The sequence below is a fragment of the Myripristis murdjan genome, chromosome 13, assembly GCF_902150065.1.
Source record: "Myripristis murdjan chromosome 13, fMyrMur1.1, whole genome shotgun sequence".
Lineage (NCBI taxonomy): Eukaryota > Metazoa > Chordata > Actinopteri > Holocentriformes > Holocentridae > Myripristis > Myripristis murdjan.
Window position 1 is genome coordinate 41967533 of NC_043992.1, and position 11266 is coordinate 41978798.

Below are 11266 nucleotides of genomic sequence, written 5' to 3' on the forward strand. Positions count from 1 at the left end.
CTGTCCTCTCCAGCTAAAGCTGACCCTCACTCTAAGGCCTGCGTTGCTCGGAGGACCTGTATGCAGATGGATCATTCTCCAGTTTTAACCACTTGTGTGTCGCTGTTTGGGCTAAATCGATCTGACTGTCTCACATATTTTCAATTGCGGGACTTTGTGAGACCCATTCCTCCACATTCCCACAAATCCCACCTAACACTGGCACAGATTATCTAAGGGACATATTTCTTACCTCTACGACCTTCTACCAACAAGAGACTTGATGCTTGAGAAGATTAAAACAGTTTGGGAGAGCGAATCACAGATGACTTTCTCTGATCAGCCTAATACAGTTTAAGGTGCTTCACAGAGCCCGTTACACCAGAGCCAAGCTTTCCAAAATCTTCCCAGATACAGTAGAAGATAAATGGAATAGATGTTCACTTTTCCCTTTCAGTCTAACACACATGTTTTGGACTGGGAGGTTCTGGGAGTCATATTTTAATGTAATTTCTGAAACACTGCAGATCCGAGCTATCTTTGGTAGATCGACAGAAGATATTACAATGACGAACATTCAAATTAATGTGAACGCATGTACCTCCCTGATCGCTTGCAGAAGAATTCTCCTCACCTGGAAATCTGCCCTACCTCCATCATCTAAATCTTGGTTACGAGATATCATGTCCTTGAAATTAGAAAAAATAAAATTTTCCATGAGAGGTTTCGCTGATAAGTTCTATTCCTGTTGGCAGCCATTTTGATCGGTTACCAGCCACCAAAATGTCATAGCTGAAGGCCTGAAGGCTGTGTGGACGCCTCGCCGTCTGTCCTCCACCCACGTCCCACGTAAAGAAGATGTGCTTATTGGTACAGGAGAGTGATGTGTGTCCCCGAATGTGATTTCTGATTTCTGCTCTCAGACTCTTGATGCTGCTGCAGTAGCTTTGGTGCTGGTGGTGAATTTTTCATGTTTTCTTTCTTTCTTTCTTTTTTCATTTATTTATTATTATCATTATTAATATTATTATCTATTCTTATTTATTTATTTATTTATTTATTTATTTATTTATTTGTTCCTTTCTTTTTTGTCTAACTTTGTGTTACTTGATTTGCAGTGTTTACATACTTTTTATACTTTACTCTATCGACCACATGTGTATTTGAATCCCACCAAATACAACCAGATCAGACCATCATCAATAAACAGGTTACTCCTTGGCCTGTCTGCCTGGAGTGCTCTCACATTCTCTCTCTCTCTCTCTCTCTCTCTCCCCTCCCCTCTCCCCTCCCTCTCCCTCTCTCTCTCTCTCTCTCTCTCTCTCTCTCTCTCTCTCTCTCTCTCTCTCTCTCTCTCTCAGGGAGGGAGTATGATAAGGAGGGGAACCTGCGTCCGTGGTGGCAGAACTCGTCGGTGGAGGCGTTCCGGCAGAGGACCGAGTGCATGGTGGAACAGTACAGCCAGTACACCGTCAACGGAGAACACATCAACGGCAAGCAGACGCTGGGAGAGAACATCGCCGACAACGGAGGCCTGAAGGCCGCCTATCATGTGAGTAACACGCCATACACAACAGCACTGATGACATGACATGACATGACATGACATGACATGACATCGCATCGCATCACATCACATCACATCACACCACACCACACCATGCAGTAGATCAGTGTGTACCGTATACTGTGATAGTAAAGACTATTGTTGTGCAATAGTACTTATACAAAAAAAGCACTGCTTTTTCAGTCTATAATTTCTCCCCTTTATTTATACCCAATAGTGTTGTATCTTATATCGTGGCAAAGCCTGATTCGTCCTCTTTCCAATGAGATACAACTTGTATCCTGCATTTCTGGAATGAGTGACACCGGTGATTGTGTGGGAAACGACCAAAATCCCCTGCAATATATATATATATATTTTTTAATCTTTTTATTAATTTTGTGTACAAATAGAAAAATAAGCTTATGGTCAACCATAAACAGTTTGTATATTTTTTTTATTCAATTGCCTAGCTACCCATTTCCCACTCCCCTACACCCATCTTAACCCCACATCACCCCGTCTCCATGCTGTAGTGTGAACCACTACAAAACCTCTCCCACCCATCAGACCTTCACCCAGTACAATAATACAATACAAACAATACAAACAAACATATGAATACTAACTGACAATAATAACAAGACATGAAATAAAAAGTAAATAAGGGAAAAAGGAGAAAGAAAAAAAAAAGGGGTGGGGGGGCGGGGGAGGGTGCGGGTTAGCTGTTGCTCACAGTGTCATCTGGCAGGACAGATAGTGTGTCTATATAATCTAGAAAGAGACCCCACGTCTCACCAAAAGCTTTTAGGGATCCTTTTAAAGAGAATCTGATTTTCTCCAATTTAAGACAATGCAAGATCTCCGCAATCCATTTACTATGGCTAGGAGGGGAAACATGTTGCCACTTGAGGAGAATGAGGCGTCTGGCCAACAATGTAGTGAAGGCTATGACCCTCTGCATGGCTACAGGAAGGTCATCATTCACTGGCACTCCAAAGATAGCTGTCAGTGGGTCAGGATCTCTAGGGATGTGAAATGTATTTTGAAAGGTGTTAAATATTTCTATCCAAAAATCAGTTAACCTAGGACAAGCCCACAGCATATGAATAAGGCTGGCAGGTGACTGTTTACATCTGTAGCAGGCGTCACTTACGTTTGGAAATATTTTGGCCAACCTAGCATTTGTATAATGAGGTCTATGGAGGATCTTGCACTGCAGAACACCATGCCTTGCACATATGGAAGACGAATGAACCAAGTTTAAAATGCTTTTCCATTTGTTATCAGACAATCTTGTACCCAAGTCATCCTCCCATACTCTTTTAAGGTTTGCAGACACGTCAGGATTTAGAGAGTAAATTAAATTATAAATAACTGAGATGAGATGTCTTTGATCATCATCAACACCCAGGAGGATGTCAATTTTGGATTCAGGAGGACGGTTGGGGAAATGGGGAAACTGCTTTTGCACAAAATGCCTAATCTGAAAAAATCGAAAAAGATGACTGTTAGGTAGATTAAATTTCAGCGATAGTTCAGTGAAGGATGAAAAAATCTCGTTGCTGTACAAATCACTGATACAGGTAATACCTCTATCAAACCAAGTGCGAAAAGTAGGGTCGAGGCGAGCTGGTTCAAATAAATGATTGTTATGAATGGGTGTTAATATGGAAGACCTGTGTAGGCCATAATGTTTACGAAATTGAATCCATATTTTAATGGAGTGGGAGACAACAGGATTCTCACTAAAGTTACTTGCAGCCAGAGGCAACTGAGAACATAGCAGAGAGCGTAGTGATAAACAGGAAGACAGCAGCTCCATACGAGCCCAGATTGGGCATGTTCCGGCCACCCCATCTTTGACCCAGTAGAGCAATTTCTGGAAATTACATGCCCAGTAATAGTGAATAAAGCTAGGCAAAGCTAGACCGCTCAAGTCCTTTGGAAGCTGGAGAACCGCTCTTCTGATGCGGGCTGGTTTGCTACCCCACAAAAATGAAGATATTATTTTGTCTAGCTTGGAGAAGAAGTTTTTCCTTATAAACACTGGGATGTGTTGAACGAGATATAAGAAATTTGGTAGGACAACCATCTTGATCAAACTAACCCGACCTGCAAGAGACAGTGGCAGGGAAGACCACCTGTTTAGATCATTCTTACATTTATCAAAAAGGGGGACAAAATTTTCACAGAAAATATTATGAAATGACTTGGTAATGAAGATCCCCAGATAAAGGAATCCTGTATGTGTTTGTTTAAATGGGAAGAGTGAGTTTGGAATCTCTTCAGCAGCTGGATTAATGGGGAGAAGCTCACTCTTTTGAAAATTCAGCTTGTATCCTGAGAGTTTACCAAATTGTTCCAGAATCTTTAGAATTACAGGGGTGGAGGATATCGGTTCTGACACATATAAAAGAAGGTCGTCAGCATATAAGGACAATTTATGGATCTCCCCTAAACGAGTGATGCCCTTAAAGTTCTCTTCATTGCGGAGCCAGATGGCTAAAGGCTCAATGGCAACGGCGAACAGAAGAGGCGATAGGGGGCAGCCTTGTCTCGTTCCACGATGGAGGTGGAAGGGGACTGACCTCACACTGTTTGTACACACTGATGCAACAGGAGATGAGTACAGTAATCTTATCCATGAAATAAAGTTTGAACTAAAACCAAACTTCCTTAAAATAAAAAGAAGATACCTCCACTCTACCCTGTCGAAGGCTTTTTCAGCATCCAAAGACACCACAACTTCGGGAGAATCAGTACTTGTAGAGTAAAGAACGTTCAGTAACCTCCTTGTGTTGTAAAAAGAGTGCCTCCCTAACATAAAACCTGTTTGATCTGTGGAGATAAGACCTGGTAGTACTTGCTGGAGGCGTATAGCCAATACTTTAGCTAGGATTTTGTAGTCCACATTCAAAAGTGAAATAGGCCTATAGCTGTCAAGGGATCTTTGTTCTTTTTCAGTAATAAAGTAATGTTTGCCTCCGACAGGGTGGAGGGTAAACCTCCATTAGAAAAAGCCTCATTAAACACTTTCTGTAGGACTGGGGACACCAAGACAGAAAACTGTTTATAAAATTCAACAGTATATCTGTCAGGACCTGGAGACTTGCCACATTGTAGCAATTTAATTGCATCCTGTATTTCCCGAACAGATATAGGGTTCCTAAGACTCTTGGCAAAATTTTTTATCAACTTTGGGGAAGGGGAGCCGATCAAGAGGGTTGTCAACATCCCAACTATCAGGAGAGCATTCTGATGTGTAAAGTTCTGAATAGTAGGCAGAAAATAACTCATTGATTCCAACTGGGTCAGAGGTTATTTCGCCTGTTGGAGATTTAAGTCTAGGAATCAATCGAGAGGCCGCAACAGAGCGGACTTGATGGGCTAAAAGTTTGCCCGCCTTGTCACCCATCTCAAAAAAATGCTGTTTGGACTTAAGTAGTTGGATCTCAACTTTACTAATCAGTAGTAAGTCAAATTCCGTCTGGAGCTGCAGGCGTTTTTTATAAAGACTGGGGTCTGGAGCTGCTGCATACAGGCCATCCACCCTCAAGAGTTCCTCTGATAACTCGGCTGCCTTGGCTTTCTCAGCTTTCCTCACAGCTGAGAGATATGAGATAATCTGCCCACGCAGGTACGCTTTGAAAGCCTCCCAAAGGGTGCCCTTTGAGATATCAGGGGTATCATTAACTTCAAAAAAGAAAGAAATTTGTGTTGAAAGAAACTGTTAAAATGCTTCGTCGGCCAGCAGACCAGAGCTGAACCGCCACTGTCTATACGGTTTACCATACTGGCCAAAATCTACATCAGCAGAAGTAGGGGCATGGTCGAAGATGACTATGCTATGGTAACTGCAGGAAGCAACCTTTGACAGTAGTCTGTTATCCAGAAGGAAAAAATCGATCCGCGAATACGTATGGTGAACATGGGAAAAAAAGGAGAAAGATTTTGGCGGATGGAAACTTAAACCTCCAGGGGTCAGACAGACCCAAACGGCTCATGTAGGTATTTAAGGCCTTTGCAGAGTTTGAAAGTGTAAAAGGTTTTGTGGAGGATCTATCTAGGTTTGCATTTTGGATCAGATTAAAGTCGCCTCCTACAATCACGCAGCGATTGTCAATGTCAGGGAGAGCTGAAAAAAACTGCAATATTTTTTCAGTTGATCATTTCTCCCATTTAACAATACCGACTGGTGTTGTCTTTTATACCGTTAGAAAGCCTGATTAGTCCCCTTTTCAATGAGAAATAAGCTGTAAGGATTGTCAATCGATTGGTATGACCAACATGGCTAAACATGTTCCCTAACCCCCTTTTTGAGGGGAGCAAAATCCCACAGGTGGACCTAACTGGCACTTAATTGACAGCATATGGCAAAATGAGAAAATGATCAAATATTATGCTTCCCACCTGTTTAGCTGTGTTGCCTCGTCCTTACAGTTCTACTCTCTTATAAAGGGGACTGGCATTCCACCAGTATAACTCACAAATCCAACTGGTCTGATCACACACACACACACACACACACACACACACACACACCCTGAGCAGTGTGCCTGTCTGATGGTGTGTGGTGCCTGCAGGCCTACAGGTCGTGGGTTCAGAGGAACGGCGAGGAGAAGAGACTTCCTGCAGTCAACCTGACCAACGACCAGCTCTTCTTTGTGGGATTTGCTCAGGTGGGACAACACACACACTACAGACTGCACATACACACACCACACACACACACACACACACACACACACACATACACACACACACCACACACAGACTGCACACACACACACACACACAGACACACACACTGACCGCACACACACACACACACACACACCATGTAGTGACTTCCTGTCCTGCGCTCCTCAGGTGTGGTGCTCAGTCCGGACACCAGAGAGCGCTCATGAGGGTTTGGTGACGGACCCCCACAGCCCCCCCCGCTACCGCGTCATCGGCACGCTCGCCAACTCGCCGGACTTCAGCCGCCACTTCAGCTGCCCTGCAGGAACTCCCATGAACAGCGGGAGGCGCTGTGAGGTGTGGTAGAGCCGGCGGGACGGGGGCCGGGGGTCTGAGGGTTGGCCGCTCTCTTAATTAGCAGATGAGTTGCTTAATTAGCTCTTTATTAGCAGGCCAGTCATTTGATTAGAGGGCGTTTCTGTTGGGGGGGTCATATTTAATTTCCTACAGATAATATTAATATGTTCATTAACGACGGGCCACCTGACACAGTGGTTACCCTCACTTCCTCTCCGTTGCCATGGAAACTTTACGGACACATGGGACTTCTACCTGTCAGATGAACGAGGACTTAACGATGGACGCTAAATGGACAAATGAAGGACCACGACAAGGAGGAGGAGGAGGAGGAGGAGGAGGAGGAGGAGGATGAAGGATGAAGGATGAAGGACAGGCCATGTGCTCCTGCTGAGGATCAGGACTGTGGCTTTATTATTATTATGAGCTGCTGTTTAGCATCAGTGGGTTTCTGCTTTAGGTCGTGTGTGTGTGTGTGTGTGTGTGTGTGTGTGTGTGTGTGTGCGGTCAGTGTGTGTGTGTGTGTGTGTGTGCGGTCAGTGTGTGTGTGTGTGTGTGTGTGTGTGTGTGTGTGTGTGTGTGTGTGTGTGTGTTCATTGGACTTGGCCTGGTGAATGTCTCTGTGTGTCTCTGCTCGTCCTCGTCGCTCTCTCAGATGAAACCACTGTGATGACCTCACAGGAAGTGCTGGGCTCTCTCTGTGATGACCTCACAGGAAGTGCCGGGCTCTCTGTGATGACCTCACAGGAAGCGCCGGGCTCTCTGTGATGACCTCACAGGAAGCGCCAGGCTCTCTGTGATGACCTCACAGGAAGCGCCGGGCTCTCTGTGATGACCTCACAGGAAGCGCCGGGCTCTCTGTGATGACCTCACAGGAAGCGCCGGGCTCTCTGTGATGACGTCACAGGAAGCGCCGGGCTCTCTGTGATGACCTCACAGGAAGCGCCGGGCTCTCTGTGATGACCTCACAGGAAGCGCCGGGCTGTCTGTGATGACCTCACAGGAAGCGCCGGGCTCTCTGTGATGACCTCACAGGAAGCGCCGGGCTCTCTGTGATGACCTCACAGGAAGTAGATTGAGTTTTGCTTCCTGGCAGGATGGAGGCGGCGGCCACACTTCCAGTCACTCAGCAAACCAGCCGGTCAGAGGATCAGTCAGTCAGTCAGCCTGTAAGCGTCTCCTTGCTCCTGCGTGACCCGCCGGCGCCTCCCTGTGGAGAGAACGAGGAGCTGCACCGCCTCGGTTCTGCTCCAGAATGAATCAAGTGGAGGAACTACTTTGTCCGTGTATCCCTACGCCGCAGCTTCAGCCACCGGGCGTGTGAACAAACACTCAGCGCTGAGGGGAGCCGCGGCGTAGGGATACACAGACAAAGTAGTTCCTCCTGTTTGGAGGTCAGAGGCTGTAAAAGAGCGGGAAAATGAATCCCTGACCAACGAGTGGCTCTTTGTCAGGAGGACCCGGGGCGTTCTGCAGCCCCCGCAGAGCGGAGAACCACAAGAACCTTTAAAGGAACAGCAGCTGCTAGCGGAGCTGCTAGCGGAGCTGCTAGCTTAGCTGTAGCGGAGGGAAAGTCCTGCACCTTCAGAGCTGACGAGTCCAGACCCTTCCCCCTGAGCTTCTGGGTTAGGTTAAGGGTTCTCACGCTCAGGGTTAGGGTTCTCACGCTCAGGAGGAGAACCCACTGTTCTGTTTGTTCTCTCATGTCAGCTGCAGACAGCCTCACTGTGGAAGGGGCGGTCCCAGGTGGGTGAGGTGCAGAGGAGGGGCTCACCTGGACGCAGCCGAGCGGCCACGTCTGAACCTGCCCCACCATCAATCCCAGAATGCAATGCTCTGTTATGTTGGACAGGACAGCTAAGCTAGCAGCTTCCTGCTGAGCTAACTAACGTTAGCACACCTGCTCACACAACAACCACTAACTAGGCTGCTGTGTGTGTGTGTGTGTGTGTGTGTGTGTGTGTGTGTGTGTGTGTTACTGCTTCCTGCTAGTAAAGAAGTAACTAAGTCCATCTTGACTATATTAAGCAGCCTGTTCCATCCTGCTGCCCTTCACTGCTGATGACATCACTGCTGGTGACATCACTGCTGGTGACATCACTGCTGATGACATCACTGGTGACATCACGGCCTGCTGGTGTGTGTCAGTGGAAGGGAGATTCTGCTGAAGCTGCTTTTGCCAAAGATTTTGTTGTTTAACTTGAGAATGAATTATTTTGACTTTGCAGTTTATGAAGTCAGTGGATCCCCTGTGTGTGTGTGTGTGTGTGTGTGTGTGTGTGTGTGTGTGTGTGTGTGTGTGTGTGTGTGTGTGTGTGTGTGTGTGTGTGTGTGTGTGTGTGATCATTAGTGGTCAGTTGTCTGGACTCCCGTGCTTCTGTCATCTATCCAAGGGATTTTATCTCCACCTGCGGTCTGCGGCCCCCTGGTGGTCTGTTGAGGTAGTGCAGGTGGCTCCTGACCAGGTATTCAATAACAGAGTTTGAATGCTGGAATCTTTTTTGTTGTCGTTGTTTGTTTATTTGTTGTTGTTGTTTATTTTTTGTTTGCTTTTTTAATATTTTCATTTATTACTTCTTGTTTGTGAATAATCAAATTCATTCAAATATATGACATTTATAAAACTCCAGGTGATCCTGCTAATGTTGGAGTGGGTCATGTATCCAGCTGTACATGCGTATATATGTATGTGTAGATATACATGTATATATGTATGTTATGTGCGTGTGGCGTCCAGGTGAAGTGATGGTTGACGGACAGGTGACATGGCCCTGATCAGCTGACTCACTGATGAGCTTTCATTACCTGCTCTCAGGCGGCAGGACAACTCACCTTGTTTTTCAATTGAGCCTTAAACAGCGTCTGGTGGCGTGAAGCGTCCCGGGACCTCAGAGGAGCTCCCAGTGCAGCGAGTACCAGCCCACTTCAAACACTGGTACTACAGCAGTACTACAGCAGTACTACAGCAGTACTGCATTCAGAACACTTGATCTTCTTCGTATACTGCAAAGCGTTTAGAGCTCAGCAGTGTACATACTACTGCCCACAGTACTACAGCAGTATTACCACAGTACTACTGCAGTATTACCACAAAGCATATCTAGACGGAGAGCTGAACAGAAATGTGCCATCCATCCTGCCAAAGGACATTACCCATGATTCCAGAGGGTGCCAGGCTCCTTGTATCCGCTGTACATGAGACCATCTTGTGTGTACTTGTGTATCTTTGCCTTATTTAATTCAACAGTTCTTGTATGATTGTGTACGTGGCGTGTTCTGTTAGTAACAGTCGATAAAGTTTGAACATGTTGGAGGAAACCTGAGGAGCGCTCACTTTATCTTCTCTTGTAAGCGATGTGTTCCTCTTCACGGCTGTTTCAAGTGCCTGAGAAGACAAACCGAGCGCTCCTCCGCTTCCTGTCCGGCCGTCTGGGCGCCGCCGCGGCTTCACGTGTTCACATCCAGCACCCAGCTACGTCTGACGTGGTGGCGGCAGAGGGGGCGGGGCTAGGCCTCACCTCGCCGCCACCGAAACGCGTCATGCAAAGTAATTCCATGTCTCGCACAGTCTTAAAATGCCCGTGTGCTTGGAAGCGAAGCGAGGTCGAAGATGAAGGTGTCACCTCTGTGCTGTACAACATCCACCTGAATAAAGATCTATATCTACATGAATATATATTATGAACCTGCGCTGTCTTCTGTCTTCCTTGTGTCAGTGCTTCATGTTTTTTGTTTACATCCTTGTTTCAATTTGCTGTCTTTTATTTAAAAAAAAAAAAAAAGTGCCACTTCCAGCAGAATTGGAAAAAAAAGAAGAAATGTGAATTTTCTGGTAAATTTTGTGAAATTTCTTCTGATTTTTTTTTTTTTTTTTTTTTTTTTTTTTTTGGGCAAGTTTCTTTTTAAATAATCTTTCTGAAATGTCCAGGTATGTATTTATTTTGCTTATTTATTAATCAGCTGTTTCTCCATGTTTTGACAGAAGTCACATGAATTGGTTGATTTCTTTCACAAATATGGGCAAAAGGGCAATGAGTCATAAAAGACTGAACCTTCCAGCTGTGAGGTCGTGGCAGATCTTTTTTAATCAAAAAGAAAAGAGCCACCTGGAGAGCAGCTCCACCTGCACCCTGAAGCAAACTACTGCATAAACTACTGCACCCTGACATAAACTACTGCACCCTGACATAAACTACTGCATAAACTACTGCACCTGAAGCAAACTACTGCATAAACTACTGCACCCTGACATAAACTACTGCATAAACTACTGCACCCTGACATAAACTACTGCATAAACTACTGCACCTGAAGCAAACTACTGCATAAACTACTGCACCCTGAAGCAAACTACTACATAAACTACTGCACCCTGAAGCAAACTACTGCATAAACTACTGCACCTGAAGCAAACTACTGCATAAACTACTGCACCCTGAAGCAAACTACTACATAAACTACTGCACCCTGAAGCAAACTACTGCATAAACTACTGCACCTGAAGCAAACTACTACATAAACTACTGCACCCTGAAGCAAACTACTGCATAAACTACTGCACCTGAAGCAAACTACTGCATAAACTACTGCATAAATTACTGCCCCCTGTCATAAACTACTGCATAAACTCCTGCAACCTGAAGCACATTACTGCATAAACTACTGCACCCTGACATAAACTACTGCACCCTGACATAAACT

The 11266-nt window shown here is 45.4% G+C and overlaps 1 protein-coding gene across 1 annotated transcript in view; it reads left to right on the forward strand.

Moving 5' to 3' along the window:
- ece2b (endothelin converting enzyme 2b) overlaps window positions 1-10250 on the forward strand; it is a 48616-nt gene extending 38366 nt beyond the window's left edge. Inside the window, exons 17-19 of the mRNA XM_030066547.1 lie at window positions 1341-1531; window positions 6112-6207; window positions 6398-10250. Of these exons, the coding sequence (XP_029922407.1) occupies window positions 1341-1531; window positions 6112-6207; window positions 6398-6574 (464 nt within the window). The 3' untranslated portion in view covers window positions 6575-10250. The remainder of the gene's footprint in view (window positions 1-1340; window positions 1532-6111; window positions 6208-6397) is intronic.
- Window positions 10251-11266: the final 1016 nt, after the last annotated feature.